The sequence below is a fragment of the Eulemur rufifrons genome, chromosome 21 (assembly GCF_041146395.1).
Source record: "Eulemur rufifrons isolate Redbay chromosome 21, OSU_ERuf_1, whole genome shotgun sequence".
NCBI lineage: Eukaryota > Metazoa > Chordata > Mammalia > Primates > Lemuridae > Eulemur > Eulemur rufifrons.
In genome coordinates, this window is record NC_091003.1 from 4,732,393 (window position 1) to 4,756,902 (window position 24,510).

At 45.5% G+C, this 24,510-nt stretch overlaps 2 protein-coding genes across 2 annotated transcripts; one reads left to right on the top strand and one right to left on the bottom strand.

Moving 5' to 3' along the window:
* Positions 1-44: 44 nt before the first annotated feature.
* On the top strand, positions 45-10,394 carry EIF2B1 (eukaryotic translation initiation factor 2B subunit alpha). Its single transcript, XM_069496837.1, has 9 exons — positions 45-155; positions 1,013-1,114; positions 2,323-2,459; positions 2,571-2,687; positions 4,441-4,557; positions 5,430-5,494; positions 6,537-6,612; positions 8,244-8,369; positions 9,108-10,394. The coding sequence occupies exons 1-9, from the start codon at positions 143-145 to the stop codon at positions 9,270-9,272; spliced, it is 918 nt and encodes a 305-aa protein (XP_069352938.1). The 5' UTR covers positions 45-142; the 3' UTR covers positions 9,273-10,394.
* A 103-nt stretch (positions 10,395-10,497) lies between these two features.
* Positions 10,498-24,154, bottom strand: DDX55 (DEAD-box helicase 55). The gene is made up of 14 exons (XM_069496836.1): positions 24,030-24,154; positions 21,564-21,614; positions 21,383-21,469; positions 20,447-20,538; positions 20,306-20,368; positions 19,324-19,473; positions 18,069-18,258; positions 16,911-16,993; positions 14,864-14,995; positions 13,878-13,970; positions 12,927-13,041; positions 12,258-12,426; positions 11,415-11,707; positions 10,498-10,874 (listed from the first exon to the last, which is right to left on the bottom strand). Exons 1-14 carry the CDS (start codon positions 24,135-24,137, stop codon positions 10,698-10,700), a joined length of 1,803 nt encoding a protein of 600 aa, XP_069352937.1. The 5' UTR covers positions 24,138-24,154; the 3' UTR covers positions 10,498-10,697.
* Between the last annotated feature and the right edge of the window lie 356 nt (positions 24,155-24,510).

A 24,510-nucleotide genomic window follows, 5' to 3' on the forward strand; every position in this document is an offset into this window, starting at 1 on the left:
CCCCCAAAGCGCCGGAAGTGGAGTGCGGAGGCGCGCCGCGCGCTGTCAATCTCTGTGGCTCGCGGCCGGCGTGGTCGCCGGACGCACCTGAAGTGGCGCGGGCGGCTCTGGGACCCTCGGGCTCCTCACTCAGAGGGGCACCATGGACGACAAGGGTAAATCAGGGTGAGGTGGGACTGCTGGGCCTACAACGGAGCTGCGCAGGGGTGCTCCATACCCCTCACACCCAAGCTGGGCTCCCGGGGAGGTCGATTTCGAAGTTCAGGCTGCTCGTGTGCATGCGATTCCTCCAGTCATAACTAACCCCCCTTTGCTGGTCTTGTATCCGGGGATGGACCCTGAGAGTATCCGCAGACACCTTCCCGTACACACGCTGCTTCCTAGGGCCCTCCTCCAAAAAGGCCTTCCCAATGTTGATTTCCTCCTATGTGAAGTAGGAGTAAGAGTTCCTGCCTTGTTGGATCTATGACTCAAAATCAAAAGAATAAGGCATATTTAATGTGCTCATCTACTATGGTTATTAAAGTGTTTTATTAAGTGAAAAACAAGGGCAAACTAATACAATACCTTTCATGTAAAGGAATAAAGGGGGTGGGGTGGAACTCTTATTTACACATATGTACATATATGTGTGTGTGAATAGACTTGCATTAGCATATGTCAGGAGGGATGCAGGAAAAACTGGTAAGGTGGCTGACTCAGATCCTCTCAGAACTTAGGTCCCCCAAGGATAGGGGGAAGAATGACTGTTCATCTTTTGGTAGGGCTTAAATTTTATGCCTTGCACACCAATAACTTTTTCCAAATAAGAAAGAGATCTTGCAAACAGTAAAGTGGTGTCTTCTCTATTCCTAAAAGTTGATACTTTTATCATGTCCCTGAAACCAAATAACCCGAAAAGAAAACATTTCTTAAATTATTTTGCTCCTTAAGGTCAACAATCATTAATAAGCTCTCTGGCCTGACATCCTGCTAAATGAATTTGATGAATCATTTTTTTCTCTTTTCCCAGAGTTAATTGAATACTTTAAGTCACAGATGAAAGAAGATCCTGACATGGCCTCGGCAGTGGCGGCCATCCGGACTTTGCTGGAGTTCTTAAAGAGAGATAAAGGTAAAGAGGATCATGTGTGAATATTCTGGGCCTTAGGAGAGTCTTCTAATGACTCTTAAAAACGTAGAAGGTGAGAGATGGATGTTTACCTGCATAAGGTAATGCAGCCCCAGGCTCAGCTTCTGCCTTCATTTCATGCCTTTTAATATGAAGAGAGCCCTCAAGTTATCACTAGAAGGATCTCCTTCCATAAATGAAATATATTTTTAGTCAAGTGACCATTTTATATCAAGTTAGCCATGAAGCTTAAATTACAGCAATAGTTCAGCTTTACAGATGTTTATGGGGCTTTCACCTTGCGCCAGATTCTGTGCAAACACTACAGAGAATATACCAGAATAAATTCTATTAATATTATTAATTGTGATGTCATACTAATTCAGCATCCTAAATGTAAGCATCTGGGCACAGCATGACACTTGTATAAGCAAAATAGTAATAATAATAAGGCCTTCTTTAATCTGAACTGCTGGCCTGGAGACATGGGTCTTCCCACCATCCCACCCATGGGATGGTACTTACAGTAACATCCAAACACCTTCGCCTCACCTACACCACCTTGCAGACCTCATCTGCTGCTGCTGCTTAGTGTCCTTCCGTGCTGTCCCTCACTAAACTATGCTTCAGCCCTGTTGGCCTCTCTGTTTCTCATGCCAGGTTTATTCCCATCTCAGAGCCTTTGTGTTGTTATAATCTGTACCTGGAACTCTTCCCACTGGCTATGTGGCTGGATCCTTTCTTACTCAGGTTTCAGTTTAAATGGCCCCTACTCCAAGAGGCCATCCCTGTTAAGTAGCCCCACATTGCATATCACTCTGCTTTTTTTGTTCTTCCTTACATATATCTATATTTTACTTGTTTATTTCTTTGTGTGCTTGCTTATTGTGTGCTTCCTCTCCATCAGAGCAGAACCTGTCTTTTTTTTTTTTTCCCTCAAGAGATGGTGTCTCACTATGTTGCCCAGGCTGGTCTCAAACTCCTGGCCTCAAGCAATCCTCCTGCCTCAGCCTCCTGAGTAGCTGGGATTACAGGTGTGAGGCACAGTGCCTGGCTTGTTTTATTCACTGATATATCCCTAGCATCTAAAACAGTGCCTGACATACAGTATGCTCCCAGTAAATATTCGCTAAATGAATGGATGAATCGCAGGCCCAGCTAGGGCCTGTGATACTAAAATGAACATCACATTCCTCATTTGGTCATTCCAGGGGAGACAATCCAGGGTCTGAGAGCGAACCTCACCAGTGCCATAGAGACCCTGTGTGGCGTGGACTCCTCTGTGGCCGTGTCCTCTGGCGGGGAGCTCTTCCTTCGCTTCATCAGCCTTACCTCCCTGGAATACTCTGTAAGCCCCTGCCCTCCCTCAGGTTACCTTTCCTCTTCTCTGTTTGGCTACACATGTTCTCAGCTTTACCTGGATCGACGCTGCCCTCTCATTTTGCTCTTTTCTTCCCAGGATTACTCCAAATGTAAAAAGATCATGATTGAGCGGGGAGAACTTTTTCTCAGGAGAATATCACTGTCGAGAAGTAAAATTGCAGACCTGTGCCATACTTTCATCAAAGATGGGGCGGTGAGTAGATATCCACTATGTGTGGTAACTATTAATAGGAGCAGGGGCTTTGAGTCAGACTGCCTGGGGTAAAATCCTGGCTCTGCCACTTACTTGCTGTGTAGCCTTGGACAAGTTATTTAACCTCTCTGTGCAGTTTTCTCGTCTGCTAAATAAGGGTGACAACAGTACCTACCTTATAGGGTTGTTGTGAGTATTAAATAAGATGGTATGCGCAAGGGCTCGGCACTATGTCTGGCCCAGAGTAAGTGCTATATAAATGTAGATGTTGTTATTCCAAATCGTTGCCGTTGTAAACACAAACACACAGGGAAAGACACTGGGACAGCATGGATGATTCTTGATTTATTATAGTAAGATGTTTTACTAAAGAAGTATTTTTATGGTTATATATGTAGTAAATTAGTCTGAATTAAATCAACACAGAACAGCTCTTGTCACTGGTTAATACTGAGCATCTTCCTGATACAAGTTAGCATTGGAGATTTTCTTTTTAACTTCATTGTAGATGCTATTACGGAGATGCAAAGCCGCCGAGTATTTATAAGTGAGGAAAGACAGGAGCTGCAGGTTAAGCTAGTCTCCCAGCAGAGGGGTAATAAAACTTTTGTAATGTCTCTCCCACTGGCATCACATCCTTTTGCTACCTAAGCCTCCACTGACCATAAAATTATTTACTTGCATTTGACTCTTAAATCTTGTCCCAACCTTTGAAGTATGTTATTAAATGATGTAATTGATGTGACTGGAACTTGTACAAAAGCCAGCTGTAAACAAAGCCTTTTTTGGCCGAGTGGAGGCAGGGTTGTGACTGCCTCTCGCTGAGGCCTTCTCCTTCTGAAGACTCACCGTGCTGTCGGTGTCTGCAGGTTCCGCTGGCTCCAGCGTAGTGTAATCTGTGCATCCATCACCTGCAGGGCACTGAGACTAGACTCAGAGCAGAGCTGCTCCAATTTGAACATGTAGATGAATCACCTGGGGGTCTTATTAAATGCAGATCTGGGCTCAGCAGGTCTGGGGCAGGGCATGAGACTCTGCATTTCTAACAAGCTCTCAGGTGAGGCCCAGAAAGGAGCAGAGAGCTGTGTCCACCATCTTGCACTACAAGATCCTTTGCACTCTTCCATAGAACAGAAGTTTCACGTCAGTGTCTGCACATTGTATCCATGCCTCACATAGGTTGCGTGTACCCCAAACAGTGCTTATAAATTTTTTAAAACTAGTTTCTCAACATTTCAATGTTGGATTTTCGGCCCCTCTGGAAAAATCAGATGGTCTGGCAGCAGCAGGACCATGTGATGATGACCACATAACAACAGCCACTTGACCGAGCTGAGGAGTCCTGGCTCTCCTTAGTCTTTTTTGCTGCCGGCCCCACCCAACCTACTGCAGTGATTTATGTTTGTAAGCCCAAGTGCGAAAACCTCAGAAATAGGGAAACCAACCCAAAGGAACCTCATGGCGCCTTCCGATATCCAGGTTTTTATGTCTCGTAACACTGCATGGGGCTTCCACTTCTACGTCTGCTGTGGGAAGCGGGACCCATGCTGTAGTCCTCTGGCAGAAACTCTTTCAGCTCGTAAATGGGCCAGAAACTCAGTGTACTATCAAGTCTCCTTTCTGATTATATGATAGTTGGTTTGTGAGGAAGCACACAGAGAAGCTTAGGGTGCCAGGCACAGGCATTACGGTGCAGACGGTATAGGTGATCACTGGGGAGTCAGCCTCTTTGACAAGTTTTCTCAATCCACAGAAAATACTGACTCATGCCTACTCCAGAGTGGTCCTCAGAGTCCTGGAAGCAGCCGTGGCAGCCAAGAAGCGATTCAGTGTATACATCACAGAGTCGCGGCCTGATTTATCGGGGCAAGTACCTTTCTGTTCAATTATTTGCCAGCAGTCATTTTGAACAGCAAACTGAGGCTGAGAGTCCATCATAACAGGAACCAGAACATGCCCTCTCCCCTCCCATTTGTCAGCGTCAGCACTGCCTTTGACTGTGCCTGTTCCTGGCCCTGGGAGAAGAATGGCTGTGGATTTGCAGTAGGTCACGGTGTGGGATCTGGGGGTTCTAATCAGAGGAACAGCAAGGGATTGTGTTGATGAAAAGTGTTTATCAAGGAATAGGTGATAGCTGGGCACAGTGGCTCGTGCTTGTAATCTCAGCAACTCAGGAGGCTGAGGCAGGAGGATCACTTGAGGTCAGGAGTTCAAGATCAGCCTGGGCAACAGAGCAAGACCCTGTCTCTAAAAAATTTTTAAAAATTAGCCAAGTGTGGTGGCAAGTGCCTGTAGTCCCATTTACATAGGAGGCTGAGGTGGGAGGGATCACTTGAGCCCAGGAGTTCGAGGTTGCAGTGAGCTATGATTGGGCCACTGCACTCCAGCCTAGGCGATAGAATAAGACCTTGTCTCTAAAAAATATAATAAAACTTAAAAAAAAAGGAATAGGTAATTCATGTATCCATCTCTCCAGAAGGTAAAAATCTTTCTCCTTTTTCCTGAATTTATACCTCTTACCCAGAGTCCCTAAGAGAATAGTTTTCCGAAATACATAAATTTTTCTAAGGAATCCACATTCTTGTTTCCTTAGTCCAGAGTCTTGGAATCTGCCCCTTAATCTATTAACTGAGTTTCAAGTTAACATGACTTATCACTGTCCAAATTAAGTGACTTATCATATATTACTATGGGACTTTCTTGGACTTTTTCTAATGTTTTCAAAATGTCATCTTCAGTAAGAAAATGGCCAGTGCCCTCTGCCACCTCAATGTCCCTGTCACTGTGGTGCTGGATGCTGCTGTTGGGTAAGTGCCCGTCTTCCCTGAGCATCGATACCTTCCCTTGCCCAGCCCCAGGGTTGGCTCAGAGCAGCGTTTTCAGATTCAAGGTTTGAGTCCCATTCATAAAACTGCACTGGGCAGCATCCCACCTCTTAATTAATAGCTGCTCTAAGTCAGCATGCTCATTATAAGATCTTGATAGTGTACACAAAAGACAGGGCTGTAGGACATTGGGGAGAGTGGGAGTTTGTGTCCATAGTTTTATGGATCCAAGTGTTAGTACATTTTAAGAGCAAGATGCCAAGGTCAGTCAGGATCAGCACTTGGGATAATTGGTGCTTTCTCTTCATTTGAAGACCCGGGCTGTCTCAGTGGCACACTGAGCTGCTTTGTCTCACCCTGGCAACTTCTCTTCTTAAACCAAGGTCACTGTGAATACATTTGGGGGCAAAAAAAAAAAAAAAACCAAGGCCACGTCTTCCTGGGATTATCAGTATATTTCACAAGAGAAAACAGGAGTAATAACCTCTTGGGAAGAAAACACATAAGCTAGATGATGAAGGAAATTAGGAATGTGTTCAAGAGCAGGCATTTTGAGGAATTCTAACTGCTGTCTTTAAAAGGTGAATTGGCTTTCACCCTACTAGAAAGATTGCCTAACACTTTGTTCCAACTTGAGTTCACATCAGCTTTTTAAATTTTCATTTTGTTTTTAATGAAGTAGAACAGAAACTCCAGAATACCACACTAGTAAGGACAAGTACTGTATCATGAAATTCTTGCTTCAGTTACACAATTACATATGTGTGCACATGCCGGGGGGGGGGGGGGCAGTGTGGAGTGTGTCTTATTGTGGGGTCATGATCAAAAAGGGTTTTAATGTCCCTGATAACAACTCCAAGGGCCAATCGTCTCATGTTTTAAGTCCTCTTTTGAAAAAAGGTAGTAATGGGATGAACTTAGCATGATGAAAATGGAATACTGACCTTCTCAGACAGTGGTGCTACTAATGAGCCAAGAAAAGTAAGCATGAAAAGTTTTTTGTTTTTTTTTTTAATTTCCTTAGCTATATCATGGAGAAAGCAGATCTTGTCATAGTTGGTGCTGAAGGAGTTGTTGAAAACGGAGGAATTATTAACAAGGTAGGAGCCTCAGCTCTTCCCAGTTCCTTGCTCAGGACTTGGAGATGTCTTGCTGACCCAGGACGCCACAACAGGATTGTGCGTTGTGGTTCATTCCTCGCCTGATCCTGCTTAGCTTTAGGACTTCATCGTGGAATTGAACTGTTGACCAGTTCCCATGAGCCACTGCAGTGGTCAGATCTCCTTCTTTGACGATTAATCGTAAATTAAGACAATGTCATTTATATTTATACAAAATGAGCTTCAATTGGAACTGGGGTTTGCCTGGTTTTTGTTTTCATTTTAATTGAGCATATTCAACCTCCACATAATATTTTATTCCAATTTCTTTATCCATTGCTTAACTTGGAAAGGTTTCATGAAAGTTTTTCTTTTAGGTTTTTTAATGGCAAAATATATATAAAATTAAAAATTTTCCATTTTAACCATTTTTACGTGTACATTTCAGTGGCATTAAATGCATTCACATTATTATGCTACCATCAGCACTGTTTTGAAAACTTTCCTACCGCTCTCTATTTATTTATTTATTTTGGGGACGCGGTCTCACTCTGTTACCCAGGCTAGAGTGCAGTGGCACAATCATAGCTCACTGCAGGCTCGATCCTCCTGCCTCAGCCTCCTGAGTAGCTGGGACTACAGATGTGTGCCACCACACCCAGCTAATTTTTTTATATTTTGTAGAGACAGCATCTCATTGTGTTCCCCAGGCTGGTCTCAACTCTTGGCCTTGAGGGAACAATCCTCCTACCTCGGCCTCCCCGTTAGCTGGGATTATAGGTGTGAGCCACCATTCCTGGCTGTTTTGAAAACTTTTCAGTTTCTTCCCAAAGAGAAACTCTACCCATTAAACACTAATTCTCCCTCCCTTATCCCCAGTGACCTCTATTTTACTTTCTATCTCTGATTATGCCTATTCTAGGTACTTCAAATAAGTGGAATCATATAATATTTGTCTTTTTTGAGTTTACTTATTTCACTTAGCATGATGTTTTCAAGGTTCATCCAGGTTGTGGCACGGGTCAGAACTTTACTTCTTTTCATGGTTGAATAATAGTACATCTTTGGATATGTCACATTTTGTTTATCTACTTATCTGTTGATGGATACTTGGCTTGTCTCTACCTTTTGGGCATTGTAAATAATGCTGCTGTGAACACTGGTGTACAAGTTTCTGAGTGTCTATTTTCAATTCCTTTGGGTATACATACTGAGGAGTAGAATTGCTGAGTTACATAGTAACTGTATGTTTAGCTTTTTGAGGAATTTTCACAGTAGCGGTACCATTTTATATTCCCACCAGCAATGCAGAAGGGTTCCAATTTCTCTACATTCTTGCCAACACTTGTTATTTTCTATTTTTTAAATTATAGCTATCTTAGTAGGTGTGAATTGGCATCTCACTGTGGTTTTGATTTACAGTGCTCTAATGACTAATGATGTTAAGCATCTTTTCACACGCCTAATGGCCATTTGTATATCCTTGGAGAAATGTCTATCGTCGTCTTTTTAAAAAGGTCCTCTTTGACTCCAAAGCCAGAATTACATATATTATGTTCATATGCTTTCTGTTGTTTCTACTTGAACTGTGCTGAAGAACTCAACATTCTCCATTCTCTCTGACTTCCCAGATTGGAACCAACCAGATGGCTGTGTGTGCCAAAGCACAGAACAAGCCTTTTTATGTGGTTGCAGAAAGTTTCAAGTTTGTACGGCTCTTTCCACTAAACCAGCAAGACGTCCCAGATAAGTTTAAGGCAAGAGTTTTACATATTTGAAGGGATACTGAAGTCTAAACTGAAAGCTTTGAAAAACTGCAGTGCTAGGAGTGTTCCAGTAAGTTTTTCACTTCCCACTGCTATTTCCCCCAACATTTGGGATACAGAGATAAGTTGGTGATTGGACAAATACATTTCCCCTAGAATGTCCGTCTTTCAGTCTCTCGTTCATTCAAGCAGCACTACGTGGGCTAAAAGGTGGGAAGCTGGTGGTTGGGTCCCAGCTTTGGAATCCACTGTCTGGGGTCACTCCCATCTTCACCACTTACAAACCATGTGACTTTGCACAAGTCCTTTCATGGTAACCTCTGAGTTCGTTTCCTTATCTGTACAAAGGGATGGTGGCATCTCATAGGGTTGTGAGGATTCTGAGATAACCCAAGCAAGGGCTCAGCACAGAGCCTGGCACGTGGCAACTGCTCTATAAGCAGACTCTAACTAGTTACCTTGAGAGGTCTGGAGAAGTTAATCCGGCACATGAATGAGGGGACATGTGACTTACACTTTTTGTTAAACTACAGCTCTTGGCGAGTAGCCACCATGATCTGGCTTGCAGGGGTGACCCTGCCCTCCCCACCAGCGTGCTACACCACCAGCTTCCCCTGTTTTCAGAGAGCAGTCGCAGGCAGTAGCACGCTGACTGCTCAAGCCAAGGCCCCGCTGGTTCAGAGCCAGGAAGATTCCAGGCAGGCTAACGCGTGGTTCTTCTCTCCTCAGTATAAGGCAGATACTCTCAAGTCTGTGCAGACTGGCCAGGATCTCAAAGAGGAGCATCCATGGGTCGACTACACCGCCCCTTCCCTAATCACCCTGCTGTTTACAGACCTGGGCGTGCTGACCCCCTCGGCAGTCAGTGACGAACTCATCAAGCTCTATCTATAACCACCGGAAACTTTCCTGCCACCGTACACCTAATGTAGTTGAGGCAGAGTGGGTAGCCACGTGACCTCCCAATGAGCCAGGCCAAACTGAATTGGTTTTTGTGAAGACTTGGAGAATCTTTCTTACTTATTTCAGTCCCATCTGAAATGTGGCCGTGGCCGTGGTTCTATAACCCAACCTAAATTGTGCTTACGGTTTCCAGAAACTTCCATTTTCAGTTTCCAAAAATACAAGTTAGATTATTGGCTACTTAATGAAAGGTGTGCCCCAGACCACCTCCCTTCAAGCTGCCCTGCACTCCAGACTGATTTGCCAAAAGCATCCATAAAAGAGATACAGGCCAAAAAGCAGGTGTCCCTAACTACAGCCACATCCTCTGCAATAAATGGCTAATGGCTGGCCAGGACACGTTACACCTGGTGCCTTAAAGAAAGGCAAGCAGCAACTGCTGAATTTGCATCTGGCTTCCAGTGGTGAACACGTCCCAACAGGATCAAGCCAAACGGAAAAACCGGGAACTGAGAGAACACGAGGAAAGCAGAAACAGCATTCAGCAGTCGTAACCTGCATGGCTCAGCACTAATGGAGATGCCTTCCAGAATATGTCAACTGAAATTCTGTATCTGTAAAAGATGTGCACTTAACTTTAAACATGTTTGGGACCTAAACAGCTTTTTAAAATTATACTTGGGAACAAATTCAGCATCTTTTCAAATAAATTATATGAAAGATTTTTGATACAGTGTTGTATCAATTTGCAAGCTGACCCCTACAGTGTATTGGCCATCTTCGTGACAACACCACGCAGCCACATCCACACACTTAAGATGCAGCCAATTAGAAGATTACACAGTTTATTCAACAGAAGGCATAAAAATTACAGTAACTTTCTTTCCCAGAAAATCACTTGCTTCCTGTTTTGCAGCCACTCCCCAGTAAACAGTACGTGGACTATTCTTAGAAGACCCCAGCACCTCGGCCACCTCTGCAGGTGCTCTGTGCAGGGCGTGGCAAGGTAGCTGAAGCCTGGGGGCGGGCAGGGACACCCTGGGGTCAGTGCCTAAAAGTACTAAGGAACTTTAAAAAGCCTAAAATCAAGTATGTTTCAGTATCTATGTGTAAAAAAATTATAATATAACCTCAGGAAAAATGAGCTCTTTAATTTTAAGTGATCCATCAAGATAAATAAATATTGACATCTATTATTTATACTCAAATAATTTTACATTTTCTTCTGTTGGAATTCTTTAAGACTGCTATGTTTTTAGTAAAATACTCACGAGTGTGAGATCTCTCATTTCCCTGGTCTGGAAGGGTTCTTCTCAGATGTCTCCTGCAGTTCTCATTAGCAGTAAAGGCAAACGGGAGCCACCTGCCAAGTCTGGGGCCAGCTGTGCCCTGGTGGCCTTATCTGTGGTGCTGGCATCAGCCGTCATCTTCCAAATCTGAGATCCCTAAAGCTGCTGTCTTGATTGTTCTTTTGCCACCTGTCAACAATCCCTTCTCAAATTCTTCTTCAGTAATTTTGCCTTTTTTAAACCTTTTCAAGAGCCTTGTGTCATTAAGTAGTTCCTCCATGTCCTCATCTTCGATATCAGAACCCTAAGTGCAGAAGAAACCAGCAAACTACTGAATTTCTTAGCAACAGTGTTCTAGTGAAATCAAAAAAATTTTTTTATGAGGCAGAGAATCTGTTGCCCAGGCTTGACAGTAGTGGCACAATTATAGCTCATTGTAACCATGAACTCCTGGGCTCAAGTGACCCTCCCACCTCAGCCTCCCACATAGCTGGGACTACAGGCACAAGCCACCATGCCCAGCTAATTTTTTTTTTTTTTGGAGTAGTGATGGGGTCTTGCTATGTTGCTCAGGGTGGCTCTCAAACTCCTGGCCTCAACTGACCCTCCCACCTTGGCCTGTGCATGAGCTACCGTGCCTGGCGCAAACCAGCAATTTTTAATCGGGAACTATAAGCTCTCTGATCTATAAGTTTCCACAAATACAGCAAGTTCCCTGCCCTTGTTGCTAACATAATAAAGAAATCTGAGAGCCCCACACAATTCCTATTTGAAGATTCCATTACAATAAAATGTGTTCAGAATTCCAAGTTAAAATGTAAATAAAGAAAATTGCAAACTTCACCTCTTCTCTTTTCCTTTTCTCATTCATTTTTTTCTTCTTTTCTTTTTTGGCCTTCTGCTTTGACCATGCTTTATTTTTTATGAATTTTCTTCTCCCTTCATTTTCTGTTTTCTCTTTTCTTTGTTGCTCCAGTAGTTTCTGCCTCTGCTTTTCTCTAATTTTATCTTTAAATGGAATGGTGTCTGTATTAACATCCACGGGCACAAAGTCTGGAAACTGCTTTCCTCTCAGTTCTGGCATCTTAGGCATCCTCAACAGGGCAAAACCTCGAGCAAGACTGGCAAGATCAAGGTCTAATTAAATCAAAACATAAGAGTTAGCAGAGTGCAGTGGTGTGATCATAGCTCACGGCAGCCTCCAGCTCCTGGGCTCAAGCCATCCTCCTGCCTCAGCCTCCCGAGTAGCTAGGACTACAGGTGTGCACCACCACGCCCAGCTAATTTTTTAAATTTTTTTTTTTTTTTAGAGATGGGGTCTTGCTATGTTGCCCAGGCTGCTCTCAAACTCCTGACCTCAAGTGATCCTCCTGCCTTGGCCTCCCAAAGTGCTAGGATTACAGGTGTGAGCTTCCACACTCAGCCTCACAATATAATTTTTCTACAAAAAGATTTAACGGATTCACTTTAATTAGAATTAAAATGATTACATGTTTAGAAGGTAAAAGCGAATATTCAGCAGCCAGTGGCTGGTATATCCTGTGTCTACTCAAAGTTTAGAAACACTCCCTTTTAAATGTTTAGAAAATATTAATGCCTAACATTTTTATAAGACAAAGCAACTTCATCTTTGAAAGAGCATCGGGTAGTTAAAGACACAATTATGTGAAGAAAAAGTACAACTTACCCTTTAATCTGAAAATGAGGTTGCATTCATGCTTCGCATAAGCCTGGACATACGACACAAAAGCTTTCATGCCCTTTTCAAATACAGCTCTGTCAGCCAGGGCCATGGACTTGAGCTTTGGCAGAAGGTCAGCTGTGCTTTTCTGGAGCTTCATCTCCTGCAGGGGGCACTGCACAGAGACCACATCCTCACCTCTGGCTGGCATCACCTCACCCCAGTGCTCCCCATCACAGCCACCCCAGTGCTCCCCAGTCTTGAAAAGCAAAACAGTTCATTTTAATCTTAGATCAGAAGTCTGGAGCCCAAATCCAACCCAACTATTTTACTTGGTCCAAAAAGTATTTTAAATTTCTAAAAGAAAATTTCAAAAGAAGATTTTGTATGATAAATCTTTCTGATCTGGTAGGAAAGTATGGCAACACTGGGTCCTTCTTCTCAAGTAGAAACTATGCCTGGGGCCCAGCAGTGGCTGCAACCCCATAAGAGAGACTCAGTCACCCCACAACTGAGCTGCCCCCACAGCCTTAAGGCTGCCAGGGTCCCACACTGACATCACCAGCCCAGCCCCTGTGAGTCTGCAATCCCTAATCTAAGTTTCTGACCATATGCCAGAGAACTCTGCAGCTACTCTGTCCCTGGTGTTCTAGGTAAAAAGGGAAGACAGCTTACTTTTTGGTTAATTGCAAGGAAATTGATGTATGACTCTTCCATGGGCAGGAGGAACACCAGGGCACTGCCACTGTGGCCAATGCGGGCTGTGCGGCCACAGCGATGCACGAAGGCACTGTGAGGACACAGGATGGGAACAGGCGCCCAGGTGAAGACGGCTGAGCAGAGCTCAGGCTCCAGCCACACGGCTCAAATGCTATGAGGAGCCACCAGACACCACAGCTCAGTGTGGACTCAGCCACCTACTGGTGTGAGAAACAGAATAGCTGGCAAATTAAAAAGACTTCGCAAACAGATAAGATTCTGTAAGAGTAGAAAGTTTGGGAAACAAAAGTATAAAGGATAAAATAAAAATGATCTATAATCTCAGAAGTCACCATTATTTTCATTTGGGGGGTTATATTTATAGGCATTTTGCTACGTTTGGAAGCATATATTAGGAATATATATTTACTTTGGAAAAAATAATTACAATTTTCATATATGGTTTTAAGTATTGCTTTTTTCATTTAAACATTCTATCGTGCATTTTCTGTAAGAAATTTCAGTATTTGAAAATACCTTTAATTGCTGCAATATCATATCACTTTCACCCAGGGAATAACCCAGGGAAATGAGTGGCTTATTCATTCATTTGCCTATTTTTGCTATTTTTATTTTTTAAGAGACAAGGTCTCACTCTGTCACCCAGGCTGGAGTACAGTGGTGTAATCACAGCTCACTGTAGCCACGCCTAGTTAACTTTTTAATTTTTTTAGAGACAGGGTCTCACTATGTTGCCCAGGCTGGTCTTGAACTCCTGGCCTCAAGCAATCCTCCCACCTCAGCCTCCCAAGTAGCTAAAGTAATGTTCTGAAGAGTACCACTACACGTTTATCTTCTCAGAATTCCCACTGTGGTAAGCTACATTCCCAGACAGAGAAAGGGCAGCAGCAGTGTACCACACTGTACCTTGCATTGCTGGGAGGGTCGTACTGCAAAACCCAGTTTACTTCAGGAATATCTATCCCCCGGGCCATCACATCAGTGCACACTAAAATCCCACTAGAAAATGAGAAAACAGCATTCTGAGTAAGGAGGTCACAGTCTTCTTCATCACCATCGGTCTTTTTGTTTGTTTGTTTTGGTTGAGGCAGGGTTTTGCTCTGTTGCTGGGGCTAGAGTGCAGTGGCGTCGTCACAGCTCACTGCAGCCTCAAACTATTGGGCTCAAGTGATCCTCCTGCCTCAGCCTCCTGAGTAGCTGGGACTACAAGCATGCGCCACTATGCCTGGCTAATTTTTTAATATTTTGTAGAGATGGGGTCTCACTATATTGCCTAGGCAGGTCCTGAACTCCTGGCCTCAAGGGAGTCTCCTGCGTCAGCCTCTCAAAGTGCTGGGATTACAGGTATGAGCCACTGTGCCCAGCCAAGAGTACTTTTAATATAGCCAGGATGCTCAATGATTAAGAAAAACAGAAAATTATTATTTATGTGTACAAACAGAAACAAGTTATGGTCGCCTAAGAGACGACAAGTTCCCTGCCATGTAGTCTCAAGCCTGACAACTGACAGACAGTTTCCATCCCAACAAGACTAACAGATTGCTCGTTTCTGCTCAATCATCCAACTGACAAATAGTCATCACAACCCTCCACTGGGCCAGGCGCAGGGAAACCCGGGAAGGAACGCAATACCCAAGACTCCTGTCTTCACGGAGCCTACACTCCAACAGGGAGGCCCCACAACTAAGGCAGCGACACAGCAAAGCGTACGGCGGGTGAGGGCTGAGGAAAGGGTGCTTCGGGTGTTTATGCCAAGGAGATGTGATAAGCAGATTCGAGTCAGGAAAGACAACACATGTGGAGGGATAAGGACAAGGGGGAACAGGGTAAGTTTGGGGACCTGAAAAGTGTAGTGCAGCTGGAGGTCCACATCTCCAACGAAGCCAACCCACCTCTGCAATTTGCGGAACTCCATGAAGATCTTATTGCGCTTATATTTCATCTTTCCATGAATGCACATAATCTTCACACCCTTCACCAGGGCCTCCAGAGCCTTCCCGTAGTACTCCACACAGGCACAGGTGCTGTCAGAAGGGACAGAGGCCTCAGTGTCATTGGCCATCTAGGTCCTTCTACAATTAGGGGGAGCAAGCAGCGAATGACAGGTGCAGCAGACGTGACCTAGCTATGAGCCCCTCTTGGGGGAATGAAGAGGGGAATGGCTGCGACTATCAGCCACCACTAAGCTCCAGGCCTGAAATCCTTTCAGCCAATGAAAGGTCAATCTTTTGACAAAAATCCCTCAAACATGAGTTAAACACCAAAGATATATTCTACTGTCTAAAGACGTTCTAGCAAGTGGACTCTCCCTGGGCCCCTGAGAAAGGAATTAAACTGAAGCAGTCATTCAGAACAAAACAATGACATCTTAGACACAAACAGTCTTGTAAAATTTTACAACACTCCTGCTTTTCCTTTGGGGAACTTCTGCCCTAATTAGCAGGATTTCCAAGGGCTCAGCAAAATACCCAAGTTAGACCACTGAGATCCCTTCTCCTAGATATTTGGGACTTGGGGGTGACATCCAAAGACTAAAGGGGGCTAGAGCAGGGTCACCCCAAAGAGTCTGTGCCCTAAAGAGATGGCCCAGGAACTCCTGCCCAGGAACTCTCTGGGGCGCCCCGGATCCTGTCCTCCCTGGGGACTGGGCACTCAACTTTCCCTTTCGGTCTGTGAGCTCCTCACCCAGCAGCCTTCTAATAAAGTTCACCCAGAACACCTTTTTTTCTTACTCAGAAGGATTCCAAAGCGACTCCCGTCCTTTTGCAGATGAGGGAACTGAGGCTTTCCCAGGGCAAAGAGCAAGTGGCAGAGCCAGAACCGAGGTCGGACTCCTCTCTGCTGTCCCGCCCAGCTGCAGTACCCCAAGCTGGACTAACTCTCGTCTACGTAAACACCTCCACTGTGCTAAGTGGCTGCTACCAGATTTGCCATTGTTTTCTGCCACGAGTCACACAAGTATATAATACAGTGCTGTGTCACACAGTAAGGGTCACAACCCCACAGATCCTAAAAGCGATTTGGTGGGTCTCAACCAGCATGTCTGAAAGTTAAACGAGTAGAACAGAACAGAAAACATCAGAATGCATCCCGAGTAGAGTGCACAGTTTTGTGAAACCTTTGTTTTGTTTGTGTGTATTTGTGTGTGCACTGTGGGTGAGTCAATACAGATAATGTATTTTGTTTGTAGAATGACAGAAAAGAAACATAAAATGCTCTTGGTATTGCCAAAGATCAACACTTTCATATTTGGAGGAGAAGGAACAAAAAACAAACCAGCAGCCCAAAGAATACACACATCTGTTCCCATCTTGCCTTCCAACCACAAGACAAAACCCCACTGTGGCAGACTCCGTGGGTGGCTGATCAAATGCCATTCCCGAACATTTCTCTCCAGAGGCAGGGAAGCTCCACACTCATTTTCTCTGCCGCTCCTGAGGTGAAGGGTTCTGTGTGACCCACTTTTGGGCTCTAAGATGAATTCATAGCTGAAGTCAGCTGGGACGAAGGGGTTTCTGAGAACCTTTTTTGCTTTTTTGGTCCAAAGGGATGGGTATAGCTAACACTGCCTTCCACTCTCTCTGCCTTTCCTCCTCTACCTACCACCAGCGCACACGTGACAGGGTGTTATAGTGGACACCTGGAAACCATGAGGTGACACACAGGAGGGAAAGGACCAAGACAATCACATAAACATTGATCTTGAAATTACTGAGACATCAAACCAATGTCAGAAACTGCCTACCTTTGAACTTCTTTTTATGGGAGGAAAATAAACTCTTCCTGTTTGAGCCACACAAGTTGGGTTTTTAGTTACTTGCACCCAAAAGCATTCATGAGAGAACCATCCTGCATGGAATCCAAACCCAAGGGCCACACGCACCTGTGCATTCTGGGTGTGGCTGAACCCGACTCCCATGCCAGAGACCACAGGATTACCTGAAGAAGACCAGGTGCTTTTCCTGCTTATGATTTCGAAGGAAATGTACCAGCTGATTAAATTTCTCATCTGCCTTGCATACCTGCAAAATGAAAAGGGAAACTACTAAAACAAAAACATTTATTGGCAATAATAATCTCCATGGCTATTTTTAGTTTCGGTCTTAAATTTTAAGGGATCTAATTTTTTCCATGAATAGGGCAGACTTTAGTCAGAATGTTAATCTACCTAGTTCAGAATAAACGTTAATATGTGCTACTCTAACGGTTAATTTTTAAGTCACAAAATCATGGAACTCGGAGAAATATAGTCACCTAATGCAACAGTTTCCAAATCCCAATCCCAATATACACGGCAGCTGTAACACCAGCTCCAGCGCAGGTTTTCACAATGCAGATTCCTGGGCACAGCATACGGATTCTTATTCAGATCTGGGATTAGACCCAAGAATCTATGATTTAAGAGTTCCCCAGGAAATTCTGGTGCCAAGTTCGGAAGTCACTACTCTAAGGTAAATACAGATTTCCAGAAAGTAATGTACATAATTATCTGAAAGGCCTCCATGAAGATAGACCCCACTGTTTCTCTTAAAAATGCAATCAAGTCCTCCATTCAAACCCCCAAACTGGTGCCATTAAATTTACCTGAATGCACCCCCCCATTTTTACCAAAACCAAATTTTTTTTTTTTTTTTTTTGAGACAGAGTCTGGCTCTGGTGCCCAGGCTAGAGCACCATGTCAGCCTAGCTCACAGCAACCTCAAACTCCTGGGCTCAAGCAATCCTCCTGCCTCAGCCTTCTGAGGCTACTGCACTCTAGCCTGGGTGACAGAGCAAGACCCTATCTCAAAAAAAAAAAAAAAAAGAAACCCCAAACACTTGGTCACTGGTCACTTGAGGGTAGGAGGGCCAGAGACACTGGCCTTGGAAATTGTGCTTAAAATACATTTATGGCCAAGATAACTTCCTTATTCATTCATTCAACAAGTGGGACCACCCAGACTATTTGTCCTATCTCTGTCCTCAAATGCTTTTTAAATGTGCCACAGGATCTCATTATATAAATTCACTTTCCTGTAAACCACAAGTGAACCCCGAGAGCACGTCCCATCACTACTGAGCCACAGGCCTGAGCACGAAGCCAGCCCAGGTGCGCACCATGTAGTAGTTCTCCAGGCGGGAGGGGGTCTTCTGGGTGCTGCTGGCTGCCGCGCCCTTCTCCTTCACCGAGACCCGGACAGGGTTCCGGAGGCCTGCTCTCACCAGGTTCTCCACCTCCTGCGTCTGAGTGGCCGAGAAAAGGCCCGTTCGCCTCTGCTTTGGCAAAAACTCCAGGATGGTGTTTATGCTGAGAAAAGAAGGCTCACACTTAACCCCTCATTTACCAGAATAATCAACAAACAGTGCTTCATGATACTAACAGGTATTTAAAAAGACTGAAGAAGAAATCACCAAAACATTTACAATAGGCTGGGCATGGTAGCTCACACTTGTAATCCTAGCACTCTGGGAAGCTGAGATGGGAGGATAGCTTGAGGTCAGGAGTTTGAGACCAGCCTGAGCAAGAGTGAGACCCCATCTCTACCAAAAAATAGAAAAAATTAGCTAGGCATGGTGGTGCGTACCTGTAGTCCCAGCTACTCAGGAGGCTGAGGCAGGAGGATTGCTTGAGCCCAAGAGTTTGAGGTTGCAGTGAGCAACGATGATGCCACTCCCCTCTAGCCAGGGCGACAGAGTAAGACTCTGTCTCAAAGCAAAAAAAAAAAAAATTTCCAGCAGATATTACTAGGAAGTGAGGTTATGGGTGATTTTTGTTTCTTCTTCATACTTTCATTTTTCCTAGGTTTCTCCAATGTAAACATAAATTTATATCTTGGGAGACAATTAAAAGAAGAGAGTGAAATTAAGACAAAACTTTTTGAGACTAAAATCCACTGAATATAGATATATATTTTTTTTAAGAGATGGGGTCTCATTCTATTGCCAGGCTGGAGTACAGTGGCCTGATTATAGCTGCCTGAAGCCTCGAACTCTGGGCTCAAGCCATCCTCCCACCTCAGCCTCCCAAAGTGCTGGGATTACAGGTGTGAGCCACCACACCTGGCCAATACTTTAACTAGGTGAATTGTGTGGTATGTAAATTATAACCCAATAAAGCTGTTTATTAAGAACACCAGCACCAAAGGCAAAACAAAACCATGAAGTCATGCACTTTAAGAATATCGAAAATAGAGGGACTGGAATTAAATTTGTGTGGTAGAATCTGAAGGATCAAACTACACAATAGTTTGAAACTCCAATGTGGTTAACAGAAACACTTAATCAGGAAGTGGTAACGGAATCCTATTTCGTTCCACTTTTCTACCGGAATCACCCACCCACCCAAAGCCAGTGAAGTCCAAAATCCAGTTACCTTGCCTCAAATCCCATGTCCAGAAGTCTGTCTGCTTCATCCAGCACCAGGACATCCAGGGAGCGCACACAGCTGGCCAGATCCAAGCCTTCGGCCTTCCTTCGGAACATGTCCTCCAAGCGGCCTGGCGTGGCCACAATGATGTTCCCGCTATGAAAAGAAAGATCTTGGGAATACTGGTGATGGTTACCAATATACCAGGTTTCATACCCCTAAAAGTCATCTCAGTCCCAGTGAAGAGAAAGATGACCAGGAGGCTGGGAGACAGTGCTGCAGGGTAGAGACAGCAAGCGCCATGAGGAGTCGAGACTGGGTTCCGGGCTACGATCCAGGACCCACAGGCAAACTCCGCCCCCAGTCCAAACCCAGCCTGCCGCCTGTCTTTGACAAGCGTTTCCTTGGCACACAACCACGCCCAGCCCTGCACATGTTGTCTGTCGCTGCCTTCACACTGCAACAGCAGCTGAGTAATTGTGACAGAGACCATATGGTCCACAAAGCCTAAAATATTTACCATCTATCTGCTCCTTTACAGAAAAAGCTTGCCAACCTCTGACCTACAGTAAGTTACTCGACCGCTTTGGGTCCTGGGTAACTCATCTGTATAATAAAATGAAAGGCTGACAGAATTAGAGAGCCACAAACTGGCAGACCGAGGGCCAGACGTGGCCCCACAGACTGGCTGACCTGCAAGAAATTTCTTTAAGATGTGGATCAGATGCCAACAGAATAAATCAGGGGATTACATGTACAAACCTGGAATCCAATCTTCTTTTCAGAAAACTCCAAACCTGGCAATTCTGAGCCCAGAGTCCAGCCAGGTAACTACAAACTGGAGGTGAGTATTGAGGGCACCTGCTGGCCGGTTCCGCACAAGCTGCCCCCCCCTTACACTCACAGGTAGGCCTAAATCACACAACGATTTCTCTTGGGTTCAGTGCCAAGAACAAGCAAAGAAAGAAGCGGAAGCAAGTAAACTTACCCTTGTTGCTTAAACCTCTCAACGTCTTCCCCAGGATTCCTGCCACCAATCCAAAGAATCTGGCTGAGACAAGAAACAGGTCTTTGAGCAAGTTGGGCAAAACAATAGCCACGGCTGACAGCAATACCCCATCCAATTCACCTGAACTGTGGGAAGTGCTTCGTGAAATGTGCCAGGACCTCGTCTATTTGAATGGCCAGCTCTCGAGTGGGGGTGATGATTATGGCTCCAACCTACCCACGTGGAGGGAACGGACATGGTTAGCCGCACAAGGGACTCCCAGAGCTGAACACACAAGCCCCGCTCCTGCCACCTCACGGAGGAAAGTTCCCAGAGAAACAGCCCTTCCCGGGCTTTAGCTGCACCATCTGTTCATAGCATATGCCAACTACTTTGAATTACAGTCACTGGTCATTATTCACTGCAGTTATGCTTTGTAAAGTCACTGCAAACACTGACTTGGCGAATACTGAGACATTGCTCCTAGGGGAAATACAGGGTTAGGTTCCTGCCAATCTCTGGGCATAACATTTTTGTTAACTGATCAATACATAACCTCGCTGTATGTTTTGTTTAAAGACACCGTGTTTTACACGTATTGATTCATTCACATTGAACCCGTGGCCAAGAGCTCCATAACTCAAGCCTGAACGAAGCTTATCTAACACACGCACTTCGTCTGCACATCATAACCTCCTTGGACTCACAAACACTATCTTGCACCTCAGCACTACAGTACTACAGGGCCATTTTAAACAGCAAGATCATCAAGAAAAAGCACAAAAATGTGAAAAACATGGCACTAAATTGACCACAAGAAGGACACCTTGTACAGTCTGAGAGCTGAAACGAAAGGCAGCTCTGGCCGCACCCACGAATGACCGAATGACCGTGAAAGCACCCCAAGCATCAGATTGGGGGTTACACGTTTTAAAGAGCAGGCAAATTTACAAATGCAGAATCCACAAATAATGATGTTGACTGCCTTTTAGTTATTCAAGATTTTAACCAGCTTCCTACCCGGCTGTGAACGGACTGATGACTAAGTGAAAATAAATCACTTTTGCAATTCCTCACCTGACTCTTTTTTAACTTCTCTTCCCTTCTCAGGAGAATTTCCAGAATGGGAATGACAAAAGCGAGTGTTTTGCCACTACCTGTCACCTGCAAAGGGAGAGGAAGTTTTCGTTTGCATTTTGTTCTCACAGTTCATTCGAGGGAAAACATGAGGACAGGCTGATGTACAGGAGGTACTCACCGCTTCTGCGGCGACATCTTTGTTTTTCATGAAGAGAGGGATGGTTGCAGACTGGAGAGAGATTGCAAAGCACCGGTTAAAAACTGCTGTGAACTCACAGGCGAGACCCAAAGCCCTGGGCACATATTGGGTGTCTAAGTCACAGCAGACCCCGCCACAAAGAGGGCTCTGAGTAACCAAGGCACCACTGAGAAGTTGAATCAAACGTGCAACACGGATGGTGTGGTGGGGACAGCAACCTGAGCTGGGAGCTAGCTGGGAGTCCTGGATTCTAGTCCCGTCTCTCCTGCTTTTCCACTCTGGACCAGGAAGCGGTTGAAGACATTGCATGCTAAGGTCCCTTGTAGCTCTAGTATCACAGAAGAATGATTCAAATAAACCCTGTCATTTTAAGCATTGTGAAGTGCCTCCAGATTTTGAGAAGCCTGGCCATTTGGTCTCAGGTCTTGGTCTCAAGGTTGCTCTTGGTCCCCAAAGCCTGAGCTCACCTGCATCACAGCAGATGTCATCCCTTTCCAACTGCCTCTACACCAGTGGTTCTCACCCTGGGTGATTTCTAACCTCCCAACAACCCAGGGAACACTGCAATGTCTGGAGACATTTTTAGTGGTCAACACCCCGGTAGGGGGATGCTGTCATCTGGTGGGTAGATTCCAGGGGTGCTGCTACATCCTATAATGCCCAGGACAGCTCCCACAACAAAAAGTTTTCCAGCCCCAAATGTCAAAAGTGGCAAGGTTGAGGACCCTGCTCTAGACCACTGCTGTCCAACAGAAACATAATGTGAACCACATACATCATTTTAAATTTTCTAATAGCCACAGTAAGAAAAGTAAAAAGAAACAAGTGAAATAAATTTTAATACAATACATCCAAAGTATTGCCACTCCAAAATTTAATCAATATTATTTAAAAAACTAAGGAGCTATTTTCTATTCTTTTTCCATATGAACTCTTCAAAATCCAGTGTATTCTTTTATAATTAGAGTATATCTGAATTTGGACTGTGTTTCACATGCTCAGTAGCCACATGTGTGTGTGGTGACCACGGTAGCGGAGGGAGAGCTCTAAGCAGTGAACTCCCAGGGCAGAGATTGGGTCTTGTTTGCACTACTATTCCCAAGGCAGGGCACACGACACCCCCAGTTTTCTCTGCAGCACATCCTTCCTGGGACTCTTACGGACAGCTCCAACTCAACAGTTTAAAACAGAAGCCTGGGTTTTCCCTCCAAAACCTGTCACCCCTCCCAGATTTCCTCACCTCAGGAAACGGTAACACCAAACACCCAGCTACTAAGAGCAAAACCTTCAGGTCCCTCTAGATTCCTCTTTCATGACTCCACCTCTTCCAGTCTCTCAGCAACCCTAACGCTACCCTGAACCTGATTTCTCCATGTCCACTGCTTCCACTCCACCATCTCTCCCCTCACAATGGCCTCCAAACCGACCTGCCTCCTTCTCCTCCTACCCCTTTGAAGGCCATTCTCTACACGGAGATCACAGCTCTTCCCTTCTTGTACGTTTCAAACCCATATAAGATGGCTTCCCACTACACTGAGAATAAAATCCAAACTCCTCCAAGACCCCGCACAGTGCAGCCCCTGCTTTGCTCAGCTCTTACACTACTCTCCACGCCACAAAGGTCTTTCTGTTGCTCAAAGCTCATTTCCAGACCACCCCATGGCATATGCACTGGCTAAAGCTGGTATCACCTGCCCCCAGTCACCCCACAGCCAGCTCCTTCTCGATCACTCAGGTCTCAGCTCAATGACAGCTCCTCAGAGAGGCCTCCCCTAACACACAACCACATCAGTCTGTTTTATTCCTTTATAATGACATCAGCTGAAATTATCTTATTCTTTTACTTCTTTCTGTAGCTCCTGCACTAGAAAATAAGCCCATGAACAGGAACCAACACTGCCTAAGGCCCAGAAGGACCTGACGCATAGCAGGTCCTCAAGAAATATTTCTTGAACAAATGAATTAATTGGGTCAGGGTGCTTCACTTCGCGACACAGTAACAATAACGTTTTTATTGAGCGCCTATAATGTGCCGTCATTGGTTTAGTTCATCTACACAACCACCCTACGAGACAGGTAATGTTATTTTCATCGCTTCACAGAGAAGGAAAATGAAACACAGAGAGGTTAAGTCATTTGCCCGAGGTCTCACAGCTAGAGCGGGCAGGGCCAGGATATGAACCAGGCACTAAGTTCCCAGCACCCAAAGGCGAGGTGGGGTGCGGTGGAGGCGAGATCCCGGCGTGGGTGCGCGGCCGCCGGGTCACTATCCCGCTTCTCATCGCGGGAGTATGGGCAGCCTGGCGACGGGGCAGAGTCCCAGCTGGAGGGACGAGAACCCCAGGGCTCGAGTCCTAGTCCGACCACCTACAGGCCGCGTCCGACAAGCGGGTGCCTGCCCCGCTCCCAGCCTCACTTTCACAACTGGGCCCTGGGGACGGATACCTGCACCGGCGTCATGTACGGGAAGCCCAGCTCCCGCAGCGCGCCCAGCACCCGTGGGTCCAGCGGCACTGGCAGCGACTCCCAGGAACCCTCCGTCACGTGTTCCATGGCTCGCTACTCCACTGTCTGCGAAGCCGCCGCCACCCGGACGCTTCCAGTGCACTGCCAGCGAGCACTTCCGCTTCCGGCAGGTCCCCTCGCCCGCCGGAAACCGCACTGCAGCGGCAAAGTTCCGGAGGGCTCGGAAGGCGGCCTCACCGCTGGAGGGAAGAAAAGTCGACCGCGGGAGCGTGAAAGCCGGCGGCGGGGGCCAGGCCCGAGTAGTTCCACCCGCCTTGCGCAGCCTCTTTGGCTCTCGGCGCCTTTCCACACCAAGCAGGAATTTTGGCGGGAAGGATTCTTGCCCGGCTCCCCAACTTTCTCCGCCAGTCAGAGGCAGGTGGCAGCACAACACCGCGTCCAGGCCAAAGGACAGCAGAGC

What these genes read in the sequence shown, in the direction of transcription:
- EIF2B1 (XM_069496837.1), top strand. An exon ending in GGCCTGATTTATCGGGGCAA is followed by an intron (nt 4,558 to 5,429) that starts GTACCTTTCTGT and finishes ATCTTCAGTAAG; the next exon opens with AAAATGGCCAGTGCCCTCTG. An exon ending in ACGTCCCAGATAAGTTTAAG is followed by an intron (nt 8,370 to 9,107) that starts GCAAGAGTTTTA and finishes TTCTCTCCTCAG; the next exon opens with TATAAGGCAGATACTCTCAA.
- DDX55 (XM_069496836.1), bottom strand. Translation starts at nt 24,137, where the DNA reads ATGGAACACGTGACGGAGGGTTCCTGGGAGTCGCTGCCAGTGCCGCTG. An exon ending in CGTACATGACGCCGGTGCAG is followed by an intron (nt 21,615 to 24,029) that starts GTATCCGTCCCC and finishes ATCTCTCTCCAG; the next exon opens with TCTGCAACCATCCCTCTCTT. An exon ending in GAGAGGTTTAAGCAACAAGG is followed by an intron (nt 19,474 to 20,305) that starts GTAAGTTTACTT and finishes TTCTTTTCATAG; the next exon opens with CGGGAACATCATTGTGGCCA.